Below are 19736 nucleotides of genomic sequence, written 5' to 3' on the forward strand. Positions count from 1 at the left end.
GTTTGGGCCCCAGGGGAGAATGGGGAGGGACTCAGCTTGGCCCACTGCCCGTGAGGACACTCCTCTGCAGCCCAGTCTCCATCATACCCCTGCATCAGAGCCTCCAGATTGCAGGGCCCAGGGACCACAGTTTCAGTTGCCATCCCTGTGACATGAAGAGGTGTAGACACCAGAGCAGCCCTGCTCTAGGTGCTGGCCCTCCCTCCCCTCCACCACCCCCGGCTGGAGCTTTCCCAGGCAGACTGATTATTCTGATTCACTGGTAACCATGGTGGCCGTCATGTCCACAGCAAAGAGCCAAGGAGGGAGGACATGTGGCCACAAAAGGGTCCCTTTCACGGTGAAGCGCACAACTCGTTGGGACCCATGTGAATATTAAATACAAAGCTGAACCACAGTGCGCACCTTCTTCAGGGCAATGGGTGGATTGTGGAGTCAGAGAAGCTTTCTGGAAGGAGTGGGGGCCTTGGCCACCACCCTGCTGGTCATAGGGGTTGCAGGGATGCCATGTGCTCAGCCCGGTGCTCTGTGGCTGCTCTTCAGGCACCTCCTCTAACGTGATGTTTGCTCTAGTTACTGCTTGACAAGTACTGCCCTTCCATTTCACAGAAGAAACTGAGGCCCCAAGAGATGGTGGCATCACTCAACTTGTGAGTGGCAGAACTGGGAGTTTGCAAGCTGGTGAGATGCCTTCTGGGAGAAGGACGGGTCCTTTCCCCGGTGGCACCACCCCTCTGCCCACCACTGCTGCTGCTGTGTCTAGTGGTGGGCGGCTCGGCCGCACCTGGCCACTGTGTGCGGTGTGGGGAGGGGTGCTGGGTGCAGGCTGGCTGGGCTTTTGGCCTCTGGCCCACCGTCGGGTTTGTCTGTGGCTACAGATGGGAGCTCTGGTGGTTTTCCATGTGCCTTCCAGCTCCTTGAACTAGACTCACTTCAGGCTTGCAGTAAGGTGTGTGAAGGTACATTCAGAGATATGTGGAAATTGCAGTAAAGAGTTCATCCTGTGCCTCCAAGAGGCAGAGAAGCTTCCTGTGACCCCCATCTGATGCTTTATGAATCAGTCTCATGTCTTTAGATTTATTTGTAAACCTTTCATGCATTTGGCCTGGCTTTGACCTTCGTACTTTTCCACCTGGGTTCAGCTTTCAGGGCATGGAGGCAGACCGGCTGTGTCGGGGCCAAGGGCCTGAGGGGTGCAGGGAGAGGGCACTGGTGTGGAGTCTGTACCTGAAGGGTTTCCTCCAGTCCCCCCTCTCTGAGGAAGTGGCCGGTTCGCCCTCCACATGACCCCAGGGGCTGTTGGACCCACAGGGACCTGGACTGCTTTCCTTCCCTCCTCTGCTCAGCTGTGCCTCCTCAGTCCTGGTGGTTGCTGTGGTAAAGATGGCAGTTTTAAAAAATAACTTTAAACTTGGAAGTGTTTTCACCCTTATGTCAGCCTGTGAGCAAGATGGGGGCTGTGAAAGAGCGGGGGCCGCCCCAGCCCTATCGGTGCTCCACGTCCCGCAGGGCTCTCCTGGTGCTGTCACAGGCTGGTGACCTCTGTCTTCCCCGTAGAATTCTGCACAGAAACGTAACGGGAGCTTTAAACTGATGCAGTCTGGTGCTACTTCAGTTGAAGCTGTGCATGATCCCACCCTTCCTTCACCACCCCTGACCCCAGCAGCCCTGGCTGGACTGGACAGACCTCCCCAGACAGAATCACCCTGGTGCCTCAAGGCCCAGCCCGCAGCCTGCATGAGCAAGCCTGCACCACCTCTTCCGTGTCCGCCAGTTAATTATTTTTCCAAAATAATGAACTTAAAAAACATTTGCTAAAGTCTGAGTGCTTTACCAGTGTGAACAGCCACCCCCCCCCCCCCATTCTGTGAGTTCTGAGGCCTCTGCAGGGGCTGGGTGAAGGGGAGAGCAGCCGGGGGGGTGGGGGTGGAGAGGGGCAGCTGCAGGACAGCTCAGTGGGAGCACTCGGGAGCCAGGCCCCAGCCAGATGTCAAGAAGGTGACTCCAGGGTTGAGGCATTGCACCCCTACCTGCTTTCATTTTTAGACTTGAGTGCTGCAGCTGAATTCCTTGTCCTGTCTTTACTTAATCAAGACAGCTACACATCATTTTCACCTCTCTGGGCGGGATGTTATCACAGTTAATTCCTTAATGACTCTTAAGTATAAGTGCATTGGGGATGAAATATAGTCTGTAAAGGGCTCTGCCTCTGGGCTTTCTGCAGGCTGCCTTGCCCTAGAGCATCCTTGGGTCAGCTTCAGGTTACTTGGAAATGTTATGGTGGGTGACAGGAAAGGGCATGATGAACCCAGCTGGGACTGGAAACTCCTCCCAACCGAGCCCTGTTGTCCAAAGATCAGGGGTCAGCGGTGGCACTCAGAAGTGTCACGCACCTTCCTTTCTCAAGTATGACTCCCTGAGGCACAGAAGGCTGCACCCATTAGAGTGAAGCATCCTTTGGTACAGGTGTTCCCTGGAGACTGGTGGCCAGACTGTAGGCCCTTCTCACTGAGTGAAGGAGGAAGCCTGGGACACAGGCTTGTTAAGATGTCTGAGCCTGGTGTCTACTGGAAAGTACAGCATTCTGCCTCTGGTAGCTTTTTGTTGTCATTTACCACTCTACCTGCTGTCCTGGGTGACATTTCTCAGTGTGGAACAGCTCGGGGGTGGAGGCCACCAGTGGTTACTTATGGGGCTGATTGGAATGAAGAACAGAGCAGACTCCTGGGAGTTACAGCAGAGGGGTTTCAAGAATGACCAGATCCAGAAATCCGTTTGTGGCTGGGGAAATCCACCAGTAGGTATGCGGTCACCTGGTCCTGAAGGGAAGGGCTCGCTGCTTCCACGGGGCCTGAATCTGGTGCAGGATGGATGCTCTGTGCTGCCAGTGCCTCATAGAGCAGAGAAGTTAGAGGAGAACATGCAGGAGTGAGTGGGTGCAGAGGCTCAGATAGAAAGGAGCACATGCATGCCTGCCAGGTGGGGTGGGAAGGCTCTGCAGGTAACTCTGAATCTTTCAAAGAACCAAGAGAGGACATAGGCACCACTCCCAGGGGGGTCTCCTTCCTCTGTCCCTGGTCCCCAGGACGCAGATTTCTGTATGAGTCTTCCTGCACAGGACAGTGAGTGCTTCAAGGGAGAGCCTGCTATTTGCCTGCGTAGACAGAACCTTAAACTATGCATGTGGGTGTGGGAGAAGCCCGGCACCTGTCAGCTGACCCAGGGGTGGAGATCAGTCTGCCATCCCCTTTGACTCTGGCATGTCTGTCGTAAGCCTCTCCCTGCCCCGGAATCCTCCCTCTTTTGACTTTCAAACTCTACTGAGCGGACCTGGGGACTAGTGGCCCAGCGAGTGCCTTTCTGTGTCCCTGGGACCATCCTGTGTGCCTTCATTCCTTCCCAGTTACCCACGTGCTCAGTCATGGACAGCAGGGTAGAGATGAGCTCCTGACTGTGGCTGGTGCCCTCAAGCCTAATGAGAACCACAGTCCTCTTTCTGACTCCCCCAGTGTGCCCATACCTGTTAAGGGGACACCCATGTCTTGTGAACAGAGGGGCTGCAGGTGATTTTACATCTTCCTGTCCACTTGGTGCCCCTGCCAGCCCTCTGCATGTGCACGGCTCTTACTTACAGTGATGGAGGGGGTCATGGGATGGTTGGAGCAGCAGTTCTGTGAGCTGGTGGAGGGATTTCTGGGGACCTCACTCTCTGCAGGGGTAGCAGCTGAGACTGGGCTGTGGTGGGCATCCTTGTTGGAGGTGCTTAGAGCTGTGGGTGGACTTCTGTGGCGCTGTGACTCTGATCTGAAGGGTGAGCATCTGCGTTAATGGGCTGGGTGGGTCTGGCCCTCCTGCAGGGACAGGAGTGACTTTGGGTTTTAGGAAAGGGAGCAGCTTGGAATAATTGGTTAGGAAGCAAATTAAGTAGCAGCTGGGAGAGAACTGTCGACAAAGTCACTTTATGAGAGTTAGCAGCAGGAAACATTTGGGGTCCAAGAAACAAAACCAAGTGACTGGTATCCGTGTGTGCGTGTGTGCACCCATGGTGCCCCCACACATGCCTATGCAGGGCCAGGTGGCTTGAGGCCAGGCTGCAGAGTCCTCCAGGGCACAGCCCTGCACCCTGACTGCTTGGGACCCCATTATGAGCCCATCCCTCCCTGCCTGGCTGGTTTTTTTTTTTTCACTTTCCTGGGAAACAGGCAATACAAACAGTCTGATAAGCCAACCCATGTAAGGTATTAAATGGAGGGCTAGATCAGTAATGTTTATGTTATTCTGACCCTGTGAAAACTGCCACTCAAGCCATGTAATGACCATGGCTGTGTTTCCTTCCACACTTGGTTTCTCTTGAAGTTTATAGTTGCCCTCCCCCGTTCATTTTGATTTATATTTAACTAACCTTAGTTGAACTTTACACTTCCTGACAGAACTACAAAGTTCTCCTTAGTGTGGGCAAGTCCTTTGGTCAGAGAATCTTCTTTTTTTCACTGTCACAAACCTCATAGAGACCTCTCTCTGCTTGTCCCATTTGGCCTGGCTCTTCTCCAGGCCTGCTGCTTAGCTCTTGACCTGGGGTTCCCTTCAGCCTTCTCCTGAGTGTTTTAGGTTGATCTCTTGTTTTTGGTTTGCTTCTCTACTTGGTAAAGCCTCTTGAGAATGGCACAAGGGAAAGAGTTTTGAGACCTTGCATGTCTAGAAATGCCTTTCTTGCCTATACTCTCGATTGGTAGTTGGACTGGTTATAGAATGTCAGGCTGGAAACAGTTTCCCCTTGGAGTTTTGAAGGCACCATTGTCTCTCATTTCTACCATTACTGTGGAGAAGTTCACCTACGGTTCCTGACCCCGTCGTGAATGAAGGGCGTTTTCTCTCTGGAAACTCTGAGGAGCTACTCGTGAGCCCCTGGGCTCTAGAATTGCATGGGCTGTGCTTTGCTGTGGGCCTGTTTTCTCTCATTGAGCCCCTGGGCTCTAGAATTGCATGGGATGCATTTTGTTGTGGGTCTGTTTTCTCTCACTGAGTGTGTGCCTTTCAGTGAGGAAAGTTCAGTTCTTCTGGTCCAGGAGTTTTCTTGCATTTTTTTTTTTCCTCTGGTAATTTCTTTTGTTTCATCTTCCCTGGTCTTTACCCTCAGAGCTCCTGTTGGACAGTCTCTAATTTTATTATCTTTTTGCATGGCTTTGTTGTTCCTGAGACCTCATTAACCTTGCTGTAAACCCTTCCTATTTCTGATCCCAGTGATCCTGTTTTGTTCTATTCTGGTTCTTATGTCAGCTGTGATACTTATAGTTTCTTAGGGTTCACTTCTTGTTCTCTGTATATCCCTTGTTATAGCATCTTATTCCAGTTTCATGGACGCAGTACTGTCTCTTATAATTTCAGTTATTTTGAAATTCCATTCTGTCTCTGGTCTGACTTGCTTTCTTCTTAGTTCCCTCCCTGCCTGTTTTGGTCTTGGGCTTTCTCAAATGAGTATGACCCTTAGCTGTACATTTGTATTGAAGAACGAGGTTATGTGTGTGCAGGGCTTATGTGGTGATTGACTGGTCTTGTCTTAGAAGGACAGTCAGGCTGGGAACTAGAGAGCCCCCAGATCCAGGTCCTCCCCTCTCCTGTCTGGGGCGACCTCAGCTTTCAGGATGATGACTTTCATGGAATCTTCTACCTCTGCCACCCCCCTCCCAACACACACCCTGCCATGCACAACCCCCCCCCCCACACACACACACCCTGCCATGGTGCTCCCTGCCCTGAGTCCAGAACCTCTTCAGCGAGCACCTTGTGGGTGCTGCCTATGGGAGCCCACCCTATGAGCTGGTGCTCCTTGAACGGGGGCTGCCTAGCCCTCCTGCTCGTCTTGCCTCTGAGGTTGGTGGAGGTGCTGGGCCAGCCCTGAGCATGAGGAATTCTGGAACTGCATTAGTCGGCCCCCCCGGGTCCCTCTCCAGGTGTGCACAATTTGTTTACTATCCCACATCTGCTGCTCTCTCCTGTTTTTTGTCTTTGAGAGTTATACTTTTTAAAAATCTGTGGTCATTTTTATTAGAGTTTTATCAGCAACTTGAATTGTTGCTGTGTGATTTTGGCCGTGCTTGACTGGAGGCCCCTCATGCATTTCAGGAGTCAGTGTCCACCCTGGGCATCCCCCTCATGAGCCCCACTCCTCTGTCCTCTCCTACATCATCTGTGGGGCAGATCGTTGCCCTGGGTCTGCACAGCTCGTGTGCCTGGTGTGGTGTCTTTGAGAGTGAGCGTAAATGTGCCTGCTGCGGGTATGTGTGTGTTCACCTCCTGAATTAAGGCTGCAGTGCCTTTTATGAGAAAGAGATACTTTTCATCTCTTAGGAAACAGTTCTTCTGGTCCAGGAGTTTTTGGATCAAGATGAAATTCTTGATTCTCTGGTTGGAAACCCAAGGGTTAACGATGACCGCTGTTCCAGAAAAGTTAGAGGGAGACAGCCCGTCTAATCTCCCTTTGGTGAATAAGGCCCTTGACTGACTGGGCCCAGGCACCTACTTGCACCAACAATAAGACCCTTGTTGTCAGGGGCTGGGCAGGTTCTGTAACCGATACTCTGGCTGCCTTGAGAATGACCGTGGGGATGTGCGGCGCAGGCCTGTCCTTGCTCCGGGGCCGCGCACACGGTTGTTTCCTTCTCCCATGCCACGTGTTTTCCTCACGATGCTCCCTGCAACCTGAGGAAGCCAGGAGAGGTTGATTTGTTCATTCACTTGCTGTGTGCCGTGGGCAGGCTGGGAGTTGGAAAAATGAAGATGAGGAAGAGTCCTGTCCTCCGGGACCTCACAGCCCATATCAGACAGGAGGGTTAGCCGCCACAGGGGCACAGCGCTGAGAGACACATGCCCTGCCTGGCCCCAGAAGTGCTCCCCGCAAGCTCCGGATCGCCCCGGGGAGGGACAAACTCAGAGCATTCCGGAGGTGGGTGTTCAGGGTTGGTCAAAGCACACAGATGGTGGTAAAAGATGGGACTAAAGAAAGAGGGATTTCTGCCCCCCAAAGCCACAAATAAATATTTCATGGCAAAAAATTTGGGAAACAGTAAAAAGCATGTAGAAAACAATGTTGCCCTATGCCCCGAGGTCACCAGGTAGCTGTATTTACTCTGTTCCATACTGCAGGCATTCAAGTCGCTTTGAAGTGTTTTCTTTTCTTTCTTTCTTTCTTTCTTTCTTCCCTACTCTCTTCCTTTCCTTCTCTCTCAGTATAATGGTTCAGCTGACGTTCCCAGAAGCAGAGTTGCTGGGTCCAGGCTGTGAACCGTGTTGAGACAGTTGATAGTAACTGCCAGATTGTGCTCTGGAAACTCCGTGCTCCTCAGCTGGGAGGAGGGTGTCCTCTCCATTTTCTTCCCTCCATGTCCGGATCCCCCAGATTTGTGTGGTTGTCCTGGAGGTTGTAAGAGGGCTGCTTTCTGAGTGAGGCACCCCACAGACGGTTAGACCATATTTGTAGTCTTAAAGAACTGAGACAGCCTGACTCATTGGAACCCTGATGATAACTGAAAAGCCTTGTTATAGCTTCCATTTCATTCCTCCACAGTCAGACCAGAACCAGCAGCAAAGGAAGTTGGAGTGGTTGGCATCACACCTCGGCCTCTTGCACCTCCCCATACTTCTGAGAGCTAGGGGACTGGAGCAGGCAACTGGGGGGCGGCCCTGCCAGGAGCTGGGCACCACTGTTCCATGCCACAAAGCTGCTGTGTGACCATGACATCTGCCCGGCTTATAAAGCGTGGCAACAGCCTGGAGGGGTGGGATGGGGTGGGAGGGGGCTGCAGAGCCCTCTGCTCCTGCTTGCTTCCTTTTCCCTGGAGTCCAACGCCCCCTCCCTGCCGCGCGTCGCCCCAGGCCCTTCTCTCTGTCACCCACTGGCCTTTCAGAGTTGGATGGAGACAAAGGTTTCCGGCCCCAGAATGTCCCTGCTTGCTTAATTCCCATGCTCTAAAAATATCCATACAGAGCTTCTTCCTGCCCAGTCTCCAGTCTCCTCCCTACAGAACCCGCCTCCCTCCCCCCACCCCTCCCCCGGGGAAGAAATAAGATCTCCATTTCATTGCTCTTTCCAGGCTGAGTGGAATAAATAAGAAACGCCGGGTTTCCACAGTTAAAAGGGGAAAACTGCCTTTGTTCGGCCTGGAGGGCTGCCACCCGCCTGGGTCTGGGTCCACACTCTGAGGATCCTGCCTCCTGCTCTGGGAAGGGCACCAGAGAGGAAGAAAGGAGGGAACAGGAGCCCACGTGGGGTGGCGGAGGGAGGCCAGCCTTCTGCAGCCGGTGGGCCTCCTGCAGTGAGTTGGTGTGGGAGTGAGACCGGGCTCCCAGGCCCCTGCCCGCCTGGTCAGTGTGGACCAAAAAGGAGTCTGTGGGAAGCCTCCACCCTGGGAGGCTGCAGAGGCTCCTGCAGCTTTCTCAGGCATTCCTGGATTGGGCTGGAGCCTCGGCCCCTCCCCCCACCCCCAAACCCTGGATGCGTGCCTAATTGAGGCTTCATTTATTCCCCCATTTTCCCAGCTCCGTAGAAAGAGACAGGCAAGTGGGTGAGGCCTCCCTATCCTCCTCAGAGCATGGGGGTAGTAAGGGGTAGCTGGGGGAGAGAAGTACTCCAGGGTGGGCCTCCTCCATCCCAGAGGGGCTGTGGAGGGGGGAGGGGGAGGGAGGGGAGCCAGGGCAAAGGGGCTGCCAAGCTCGGCAGTGGTGGGAAGAATTTCTTTTTTTCTCCCCACTCAGAAACCCAAAAATAGCCATGTCAAAGGCACAGCCTTGCAAGCTTGGGGCCAGCTGAAAGCCATTTGCTTCTCAGCCCTCCCTCTCTTCCCTCCTCTTCCTCACAGGCCCTTTCTTTCCAAACTCCTGCTTAGTTGCGGGAGGACGGGACCCCCCCCCACCTCCCCCCCACCCCCGCTGCCACCAGCCACAGGAAGAATGGACATCCTCTCTTCCATTGCTACCCCAGACTGCACCTTCACTGGTTCCCACAGGGAAATCTAAACCCACTGCCCTGTACCCTAGTGTAAAAAGTCGCCCCTGCATTTGCTTTTCTTGTAACTTTGAATTTGCTGATTAAGATTTCTTAAAATGAAGCAAATCTGTAGCTAAAATGTAGACAATTAAAAATATGTAAAGACTGGATTGGATCTTGAAACCAGGGGGAGTGGTCATACGCAGGGGAGCAAATGCCACAAAAACTGTTTGCTGTTACAACTGTTTTTCCCAATCATAAAAGTAACATACTCATTGTACAGATTTTGCAAGAACAGGACAGCACAAAGATGAGATGATAATCCGACAATTCAGAAAATTCTCTGATGTGAACTTCTGGAGTTTAAATGATGAGATGCCCTTTCTGGTTTCCTTGCTCAGAGTTACTCCTGCTGGGCATCATGTCTCTGCTGCTAGCCTGTTGCACAGCCCTCAGCAGAGGGCAGAGTGATGTCCTTCTGCAGGGGCACCCATCCTCAGGGGTGCTGCAGTGGGGGCTGACCTGCTCTGTCTGGGCTGCTGTGGCTTAACAGACAACACGGTTTATTTCTCAAGTCCAAGGTCTGTGTGCAGCATGGCCGGGTTCTGGTGAGAGCTCTTCCAGGTCCCAGACTGCTCCTGTGTCCTCACATGGCGGAGAGCAGAGAGGACCTCCCAGAGGCCCTGCCTCCCGGCACCGTCTCATTGAGGGGTAGGGCTTTAGCGAAGGAGTTTTGAGGGGGCACTAACGTTCAGTTCATAAAGAGGCCCTCCAATAACGCTGACCAGGCTCTGCCACTGCCCTGCAGCCTCCTGAGTGTAGGATGATGGCCAGTTAGCCTGGAGACCTGTGTCCCTGCATCCTGGACGGACTCTGTCTCGAGGTCCAGGTTGTCCGAAGCGCCATCAGTCTGGCCAGGGAGAGCACAGCACCGGCACAGGCTGCCCAGGCTCACCGGTTTTTAGGCTGCGCTTTCCCCTCTTGGAACCCGTCGAAATGAAACTGAATTGGCTGGTCCTCAAGCAGTTTGTCAGAAAACACCTGGGTTGTTGTGTGTGGGTTGACTTCCAACTCCGCCTGCTAGCTGACTGTGGTCACTTCTGTAGCCTCACTACATCTCCGTGTTCTCAGTGGTGTGGGGAGAGGGGCAGTGTTTTTCAGGATGAGCGTGGATACTGGACGCTCTGGACGAGACTGCAGCTTCATGGCCTGTCTTCCCGCTGCCCTCCTGTCTCGCTGCAGTGGCGAGGTGGGGGAGGGTCTGGCACTGCTGTCAAACAAAGGCCCGCTTCCCCAAAGGAGCAGCTTCCCCTCAGGTTTAGGGACATCTGTCGCCTAATTAAGAGATAAATGTTTTGAAATAGTACATTCAGATTTTTTAAAGTGTTTATTTTCTGTGTTTTTTTAAAAGAAACAAATTTTTAGAACCATTTTGACAGTAGCATGGACAACAGGGATTCCAGTTGTGTATGTTTCCTTGTTTTTGAAATTATTTTCTGCAGTGGTGACAGCCCCCACCGCAGGGTCCTGAGGGTTCCAGGAGACCCGGGAGGGCGGGGGCGGTGCAGAACACACGTCTCCAGGGTGCGCGCCTCCGTGCCTGGGCAGCGTCTGCTGGTAGCACCTCTCCCTCCCCGTCCTCTGCGTCTCCAGGCAGCTAACAGGTCCGGAGAACTCGGGTGCTCCCAGGCCTCCATGAGAGGCTTCTCTGAGGTCTTGCTGGGGGCAGACACCTGCTCTCAGAAACCAGGTGTGGGTGCCAGGAGAGCCAGTGGCAATGGCGGGGCTCCAGGGGTGTGGGTGGGGCAGACGAACTAGACCTAGAGGAGGTAAGGCGGGAACAGACTGTAAAGGTGGACCTTAAAACGTTACCGGGTCAGCGCAGGGCCCAGGAAGTGCACACCTCCGAGCCCTTGGTTGGGAGTTTCCAAGAGGAGAGACAAGCGAGACAGTCCTTTCTTAGATGAGGCCTCATCAGCCCGCTAGGCCTCAGGTTCTCACAGCCCTTGTTGGGCAGGGAAGTCTTTGCAAGCAGAGAATGAGGCAGAGAACCTTGCTGTCAAGCCCCTTCTCTCTGGAGGTTTTCCTTCTTCTCCCACTGTTGGGAAGTTGAAGCAGGAGGGCATTGGCATTGATGTGCTCCAGGCTTCCTACCCTGAGAGGGAGAGGGTCGGTGCCTGTGGGTTCTCTTGTGGACTGCGAAGCACTTGAGTCTGGGAAGAGCAGGGTGCTTGTTCCAGGGCCCTGGACTCACTCCAGGAGGCTCCAACCTCTCTTGCTGATGAGCCCCACGGATCCCTGGGAAGGAGCCTAGGAGCCTGCATGGGATGGGGCTTCAGTCCTGCGGCCGGGTTTTGTGGGTCAGAGACGGGAGGGCGGGATGCATTGCTCAGCACCATGGCATTTGGGCACAGGCTTGTCCTGAGACGGGTTGGGGATGTCAGCCCCAGTCTCACAACCTGTGTGCCCTGGACCCTTGTGCATTCTTGCTGCAGGTGGGCCTTTGGGTGCCCGAGTGTCCCTGGAGCCTGGGGTCCCTGGGGGGCATGAGGAGGGCTGGGGGGCTGTGGCTGTGCCTGGCCTGTATCCAGGCTGAGAGTGCCCTGCTGGACACTCTCATTACTGCTCTGCTCCACTATGTTCTAAAACTTGGACAGCAGGCAAGGCCCAGTGACTTCTGATGTGGTGTGAGCTCAGAGCAGACTTTCTCTATTGTGTGGATTCTTGGAATAAATCAGAGAATTTCTCCATAAAAACGCTATTTGAAGTCCTTTGGGCACCCACCTTGTATGGGTCCTGCCTAGCCATATTCTGTAGTAGCACCAGCCCCACTTGCTTTCAAGGCTCAGCAGTGTGGTTGACAGGAGGGTGTGTGTGTATGTGTGTGTGTGTATGTGCGTGAGCAGCGTGGGTAACTGGAGGGGTGTGTGTCTGTGTGTGTCAGCAGCGTGGTTGGCAGGAGGCGGGTAATGTGTGTGTCGTGTGTGTCAGCAGCATGGTTAACAGGAGGGGTGTGTGTGCACCCATGTGACCCGCCTGCATGCTCTGTGTGGCAACAAGCTCCCCCCATTCTGTGTTCCAACCGGACACTCACACTGGGTAGGAGCCAGAGGAGCTGGATCCGGTGCTCAGGGCCGGGTGGGGAGGCGGGAGCTTGTACTTGTGTGCGGTCACCTGGGCCCCGCTGGGGACAAGGACTTTCGTCTCATCACAGAAAGTGTGGCAGCCCCACCATGGCCCTCCTTCCCGTGGGTGGTAGGGTTGCCTGGCGTGGCCTTCACCTTCCCAGTTGGTTGAGGGCCACACAGGGTCACCCGAGGAGAAGACTCGTGTCCCTCCTCCTCCCCTCAGGCTGCTGAGGTTTCGTTTTCTTTCTCACTGTGGACTGCAGGGCCTTTGGGGGTGCTAACCCGAGCCTTGGGTGCTGGGGCCTGATGATACCACGCCTCCAGTAGTGCCCCCTCCCTTGTGAACCCCACTGGCCCTCACCCCCAGTGGGCTTGCAGCAGCTGTGTTTTCTCTCTCCTCTCCCCTCTGTTAACGCTTTCATCAGGTCCTCTTTGGCCCAGCCACAAGCTGCCTAGTGACCTAGTACAGCTGGCCAGGGCCTGGGCCAGCCAGCCCGCAGTGCCAGGCCTGCTGTGGCAGTGAGCAGACCAGTCTCTCTTCCAGGCAGTTGTTCCCAGCCTTGGCATTAGAAGCATGAAGGGGCTTTTTGGTAATTCTGATGCCCAAGCCCCACCCCCATAGAGTTTAAATCTGGGCATGGAACCTCCATTTAGTTATCTTTCCAGGTCATTCCATTATTCAGCAAAAGTTGAAAACCATCGTGTTAAGCACTCAGACCTTATAGTTTAGGACCTCTCACCTTCTCTGGTGGTTCCTGGTCCCCAAGAGTCTCTTCTGGTTGCTTCAGACCTCAGCATCGGGGGTCTTTCAGCACCAGGGTGAGCAGGGGGTCCTGCAGGAGGGCTTGCTGAGTGCCACAGCCCCAGCAGCTGCATGGCTTCCAGCCCACCCATAGCAGATGATGGTGTGTTCTCTCCCAATCTCCCTGGAGCCACTGGGCAGGAGACCAGCACTGCCTTCCTCCCGGGCACGGCACCCTACAGACCAGAGCTGGGGCGTGCATTTCCACAGCAGACCCCGCTGCCTGTGTGCCAGTGCCCCCCGCCCCCGCCCTCTGTGAGCAGCCCCGATCTCCATCTTGGCTGGAAGAATGGCTTCTGCTAGGAGGTGCCTTGAGCCCCTGGCCTTTCCCCTCTGTGCCCTCCCTCCTTCCCTCTTTACCCAGCACACCCTGGAAGAGAGGGCTCCGAAACTCATGCCAGAGGCAGGAAGTGTAGAACTAGTGTCTACTCCCCCCACAGGGCTCTCAGATATACAAGGAGCTGTGATGGGTTCTTCTCTAGGACTTCCCTGCAGAGTCCAGGTGGGAATGTGTAAGGTGGTGTGTGCCCTTGGATGTGAGTAGAGTCTGTACAACTGAAGGAAAAGGGATCATGCTGGGTGCCTTGTGCATGGTGGTGAAATTGCCCATGGAGCACTGATTCACAGTCTGGGCCACTTGGGTGTGCTGGGGCCCAGGCAAGCGAGGGGAGAGTCTGAAAGGATCCACGTGGTCCTGGATTGAAGTGGAGGACACCAGTGTGTTTAGCTTCAGAGACACACACTCAGGAGAGAGAGATCCTGCAATTGATAGATAGGAAGAGGTGGGGGGCGGAGGGGAGATGAATGTAGACGTGACTCTGCAGAGGTTATACGCACCTGTGTTTCCTTGTCCGTCATCTGAGAAGGCCTGAAGGCAGCAACGCCCCAAAAGCAATGAGCATACCTAGTTCCTCAGTATTGATTTCTAATTCTGTTCTCCAGTGAAAGGAACCAGGGATCCTTGGAGAAATGGCCGATTCTAGGATCAGGGTAGGTACATACAAGCTAAGCCTAGGGCACCTTACCCTGCAAACGGTGGGACGTGTGCATGCTGGTAGGCCACGTGGTCAAGGCCAGGACAGCTTGAGTCACAGACCCATCGTGTAGTACTGGGTTACAGTCTATACTGTATGGGAGGCAGGTTGCAGTCTAGCAGGGAAGGGGCCCGTGTGGGTGTTCCTGTGCTGCTTCTTCCTGGGCTGGGGGCGGGGGAGCACTGTTGAGACCAGAAGGGCTGGCCCCTGTGAACCTGGACAGGTTTCCCAGGTTTCCTGTCTCTTGCTCCCTCTTCTCTGTGTGTGACAGGATGAAGTCATGCCTGCCTCACGGGAGGTCATATTTAAGGAAGGATGAGAGAGACTATAACTGGGTGACCCCGGTTTAGAGGTGGTAGAGAGATGCTTGTGCCCTTCAGCCCTCACCTTTTATGTCTCTGCCTTTCGTGGCCCTGCTGCAAACTTTGTGGAGGAGGTAGCACCTTCTTATCGTGGATAGGTTGCTGAAAGTCTCAGGGTACAGTTGGTGCCTGAGTCCCCTGATGCCACGGAGCTGCGGGGCTGGCAGGGAGCCTCACCAGGCGAACACTCGCTGTGCAGAGGGACCAGGGAGCAGCTCAGGCTCCGAGCCCTGGAGCAGTGGCCTCTGAAGAGGAGCACGTGTTGGCCGGGGCCCTCTAGGTGGTCCAGTGAGGAGAAAACACTAGAACTTCTGATGATGTACTCTATGGCCCCCACTGGACTTACCTGTTTGTGTTGTGTGTGTGTAACACAGGGTGACTCCTCAGGGCCGTGCACCTGCACTGGCAGCATGAGGGACAAGGGAGGAAGGGCTCGTGCAGGGCGGGGGAGGATGGCAGAGCAGAGCACTGGGCCTGCCCGCTCTTGTGCTCGTGCCTCGCTCCACGCGGTGCCCTGGTCCTTCCTGTGGCCCCGCCTCAGAGAGGCCATGTGTTTTGTCAGGAGTCTGCCTTTGGAGAGGGCAGAGGCCACCACCCAGGGAGGGTTTTGCTGGGCACTGGCACGATGTGGGGGAAGGAAGTAGGGCCTGGAGCTGAGGCAGGCAGGTGGGAAGACAGCACTTATCCCAAGGGAGGTGGGCAACCTGGGCCACCTCCCTCGTCGGCTGCTTGGTTGAAGACCACCCACCAGGCTCCCTTCTCCAGCTTAAGGACCGGCCAGGAGCCTCCAGGAGAGGTGCCACAAGGTTTTACTTCACTCGGGAAGTGCTCAGCTTGGCATGGGTGTGGCCCCCTCGCTCATGCCCACCTGGGGGCACTTCTGAGACAGGACACACTTTGAAGACACAGTGAGGGTGCATGATCTTCTGTGGGCGCACGGCTGCTTTCCTGCCCTGCCGCCTCCATCCTGAGCTGGGCCCCAGGAGGACGGGTGGATCCCAGAGGCCCCACAGAAAGGCTTCTTGGAGTGGGGAACTTACTCCCTGCCCTGCAGTGACCCAGCGAGCTGGTGGTCGTGTCAGGGCGAGGACTCCGGAAAGCCACCGCCTCTGGGGTCTGGCTCCTGGGTGGGGCCCCAGGGGACAAAAAGAGAGTTGGCTGGCGGTGGGTCAGCAGAGCTCGGCATCTCATCTTCAGACCAGGTCCCCTTTCTCTGTGTTGCAGCAGGGGACTGGCTGGCGGGAGGAAGGGAGCGCAGCCACCATGTGGGCCTTTTCTGCCCCTGCTGCTTCTCCAGGACCAGTCCGGAAGTACTGGGCCCTTGGGATGGGCTCCTTGTTGTGGAGGTGGAGGTGGGGTGGGAGTTGGAGCTTGGGCTCCCCTCCCTTCACGGAGTCTTTGTGCCTGGTGTGGTGGCTGCCACAGCCCCCTGCCTCCTTCCCCAAAGCCTCCTTGCGTTCCAAGAGGGTCCTCACTCATCCGCTCGGTATCTTGTTTTTGGATTTCTCTCCCTAATGTCAGTGTCTCACAGCTTTGGCTGATGGGAAAGGGGGGAAGTGCTAGAATTTGTCCCAGACCTGGCCGGGCAGCCCTGAAGGAGGGCCGCCTCTGCCGACCCCAGGTGCATGGCTCTGGTCTGCCTGCCCCCTAGTCCACCTTCAAGGTGTGCTTCTCTCTGGCCCCTCCTAGCCTTTAAAAATAGCCTTGCAATTTCAAAAGCACCTCCTGTAGCTTTTCTCACTGCTTTCTGGATCAGCCACCCTCCGAGACCAGGCTTCCAGCTGCCTCCGTCACCCTAGCTGTCCTCAAGAGGCGTCTCCTGCCTGTTCCCCACCACACACAGCCCCCACCCTCACCCAGCACTTGTGGGCTGTTCTTCTGTAGTGGGAAGGAACATCCAGCTGGCTGTCCTCTGAGAAGAGCAGGCCTGTCACCGCTCCCCCCCCACCCCGGGTGGATCAGTAGGACGCGGGGCTGAGAGGTCCAGACCGAGGCAGCCCACCCCCATGCTCTGCGTGGCAGGGAAGTCTGCACAGCTGTGAGGCCCCAGTGATTGTGGAGAAGCCAGGAGGGTCCGGAAGGACCTGAGGAGACAGGGACGTTCCCTCTGCCCCCCGAGTGACTCCTGCCCTGTCTTCCTCTTGCAGCCCACAACCCTCCCACAGGGCACCATCAACATGAACCAGTGCACGGACGTGGTGGATGGGGAGGGCCGGACGGGCCAGAAGTTCTCCCTGTGCATTCTGACCCCTGAGAAGGAGCACTTCATCCGTGCTGAGACCAAGGAGATCATCAGTGGGTGAGTTTGCTGCATGTGTGTTGAAACGAGGTGCCCCACCTGCCAGGGCTCCTCAGACTGTCTGCGCCTCGTGTCTGCTGAGTCCCTCTCTCCACCCACCTTTGCTTCATCCCCGCCCACAGTCGCCCAGCTGCCCCTGCCGTCTCCCTCTGCTGGCGTCAGTGCGTCTTCCAGGTCTCTCTCTGGTCTCCCGTTCCATCCTCACCTCACTCTGGCCTCCTCTCACTCAGCCATGAGGGGTTCGGTCTCCAGAGCTCATCCAGCCTCACCGCCCTCCTGCCTGAAAGGCCCTGGGGCCCTTCCCAGCCCCCCACCCACAGCCCCATGCACTGCAGCACTGAGCTGCTTGTCACGCACATCCCCTGCTGCCTCTCCCTTGCCCTCCCTTCCATCCTCCAGGCTGTGAGGCCCCCAGGAAACTCCCCTGTGAGGCGTGTGGCTCTTGTCAGCTGGCGCTTATGAAGGCTGGGGTTTGCCCAAGTGTGTTGTCCTCCTCAGCCAGCGTTCAGCCCTGGACCAGAGGCCGTGTCTCCCTCATGACCCCCGTGTCTGCACTCAGAAGTCACCACAGGGTGACCACACGCACTGCTTTTCTTGTCTACATGGACAGAACAAAGTTCTGGGCCACCCACCCCCACCCCCCCACCCTCAGCATGCCCTGGTGGAGGCTGGGGGAAGCCCTTCAAAGTAGAGAGACCCAGATTTCCAGGCAGCCGCCAGCGCAGGGGACTGAGCTCCGTGCTCTGAGCCCTGTCACAGATGCCTCCTGGGGGCCCTGCTCTTCTGTGCACGCAGCCGCACAGGTATGTGACATGGTGCATGACAGCGAGCAGGCGCCCCTAGCCCAGCCAGGAGCTCGGGCACTGGGTCATGGAGAAGCTTGTCATTCTCTAAGGTCCACAGGAGAAAATGAACTCTCGGGGTTGAGGGGCCAGGCTGCACAAGGAGGAAGAGGATTTGGACGTCAGGCACCCTGTGTTCGGGAAATGGAGGTGGCTGTGGGCGATGGGCTGGGCTTTGGGGCCCCATCAGCTATAGCTGGCCAAAGCTGATATGGGAGGAAGTGAGATCTCGTTTTCACTGAGGTGGGTGTGGAGCGGGGGCCAGACCCATGCTCCTGAAGGGTGGGTGGCTTCTTCGTGGGGTGCCAGCTCCCTGCTATAGTCATCTTCCCGTGGGGAGAGGCAGGATTTCGTTTCTAACGCCAGGGGCTGATAGGAGGACCAGTTTCACTGCCTCTCCTTAATCCTCCTCTTAGATTGTCATGGATTATAAGAGCGTAAAGCATTTTCATTGTTGTTCAGTCTCTCAGTCATTTCTGACTCTTTAGACCCCATGATCTGCAGCACACCAGGCTTCCCTGTCCATCACAAACTCCCAGAGCCTACTCACACTCATGTCCATTGCGTCGGTGATACCATCCAACCATCTCATCCTCTGTCATTCACTTCTCCTCCCGCCTTCAATCTTTCTCACCATCAGAGTCTTTTCCAGTGAGTCAGTTCTTCGCATCAGGTGGCCAAAGTATTGGAGTTTCCGCTTTAGCATCAGTCCTTCCAATGAATATTCAGGACTGATTTCCTTTAGGGTTCACTGGTTTGATCTCCTTGCAGTCCAAGGGACTCTCAAGAGTCTTTTCCAATATCACAGTTTGAAAGCATTAATTTGTCAGCGCTCAGCCTTCTTTATGGTCCAACTCTCACATCCATACATGACTACTGGAAAAATTGTAGCTCTAACTATACGGACCTTTGTCGGCAGAGTATTGTCTCTGATTTTTAATATGCTGCCTAGGTTGTTCATAGTTTTTCTTTCAAGGAGCAAGCATCTTCTAATTCCATGGCTGCAGTCATTGTCTGCAGAGATTTTGGAGCCAAAGAAAATAAAGTCTGTCACTCTTCCATTGTTCCCCTGTCTATTTGCTGTGGAGTGATGGGACCGGATGCCCTGATCTTAGTGTTTTGAATGTTAATTTAAGCCAGGTTTTTCACTCTTTCACCTTCATCAAGAGGCTCTTTAGTTCCTCTTTGCTTTCTGCCATAAGGGTGGTGTCACCTGCATATCTGAGGTTGTTGATATTTCTCCCGGCAATCTTGATTCCAGCTTATGCTTCATCCAGTATGGCATTTCACGTGATGTACTCTGCATATAAGTTAAATAAGCAGGGTGACAGTATACAGTCTTGACGTACTCTTTCCCCAATTTGGAACCAGTCTGTTGTTCCATGTCCAGTTTGAACTGTTGCTTCTTGTCCTGCATACAGGTTTCTCAGGAGGCAGGTAATGTGGTCTGATATTCTCATCTCATTAAGAATATTCCACAGTTTGTTGTGATCCACAGAGTCAAAGGCTTTAGTGAAGTCAGTAAAGCAGAAGTAGATGTTTTTTTGGAATTCTCTTGCTGTTTTTGTGATCCAACGGATGTTGGCAATTTGGTCTTTGGTTCCTCTACCTTTTCTAAAACCAGTTTGAACGCCTGGAATTTTTTGGTTCACGTACTGTTGAAGCCTAGCTTGAAGAATTTTGAGCATGATCTTGCTGGCATGTGAAATAAGTGCAATTGTGCAGTAGTTTGAACATTCTTTGGCATTGCCTTTCTTTGATATTGGAATGAAAACTGACCTTTTCCAGTCCTGTGGCCACTGCTGAGTTTTCCAAATTTGTTGGCATATTGAGTGCAGCACTTTCACTGCATCATCTTTTAGGATTTGAAATACTTCAGCTGGAATTCCATCACCTCCACCAGCTTTGTTCGTAGTGACGCTTCCTAAGGTCCACTTGACTTCACACTCCAAGATGTGTGGCTCTAGGTGAGTGATCACACCACTGTGGTTATCTGGGTCATTAAGATCTTTTTTGTAATAGTTCTTCTGTGTATTCTCGGCTTCCCAAGTGGTGCCAGTGGTAAAGAACATGCTTGCCAATGCAGGAGACATAAGAGACGTGGGTTCAATCCCTGGGCCGGGAAGATCCCCTGGAAGAGGGAACAGCAACCCACTCCGGTATTCTTGGCTGGAGAATTCCATGGACAGTGGAGCCTGGTGGGCTACAATTTGTGGAGTCGAAAAGAGTTGGACATGACCGAGCGACTAACACTTTCACTTTTCTGTTTATTCTTGCCACTTCTTC

General features: G+C 54.5%; 1 protein-coding gene across 5 annotated transcripts in view; it reads left to right on the forward strand.

Moving 5' to 3' along the window:
• The window catches only part of MPRIP (myosin phosphatase Rho interacting protein), a 90414-nt gene that overhangs the window by 29474 nt on the left and 41204 nt on the right, over positions 1-19736 (forward strand). For all 5 annotated transcript variants that reach the window (XM_081583434.1, XM_081583435.1, XM_081583438.1 and 2 more), the window contains exon 4: positions 16457-16608. In XM_081583434.1, the coding sequence (XP_081439560.1) occupies positions 16457-16608 (152 nt within the window). The remainder of the gene's footprint in view (positions 1-16456; positions 16609-19736) is intronic.

This window comes from Giraffa tippelskirchi, chromosome 3, assembly GCF_054371585.1.
Source record: "Giraffa tippelskirchi isolate mGirTip1 chromosome 3, T2T-mGirTip1v1.2.pri, whole genome shotgun sequence".
NCBI lineage: Eukaryota > Metazoa > Chordata > Mammalia > Artiodactyla > Giraffidae > Giraffa > Giraffa tippelskirchi.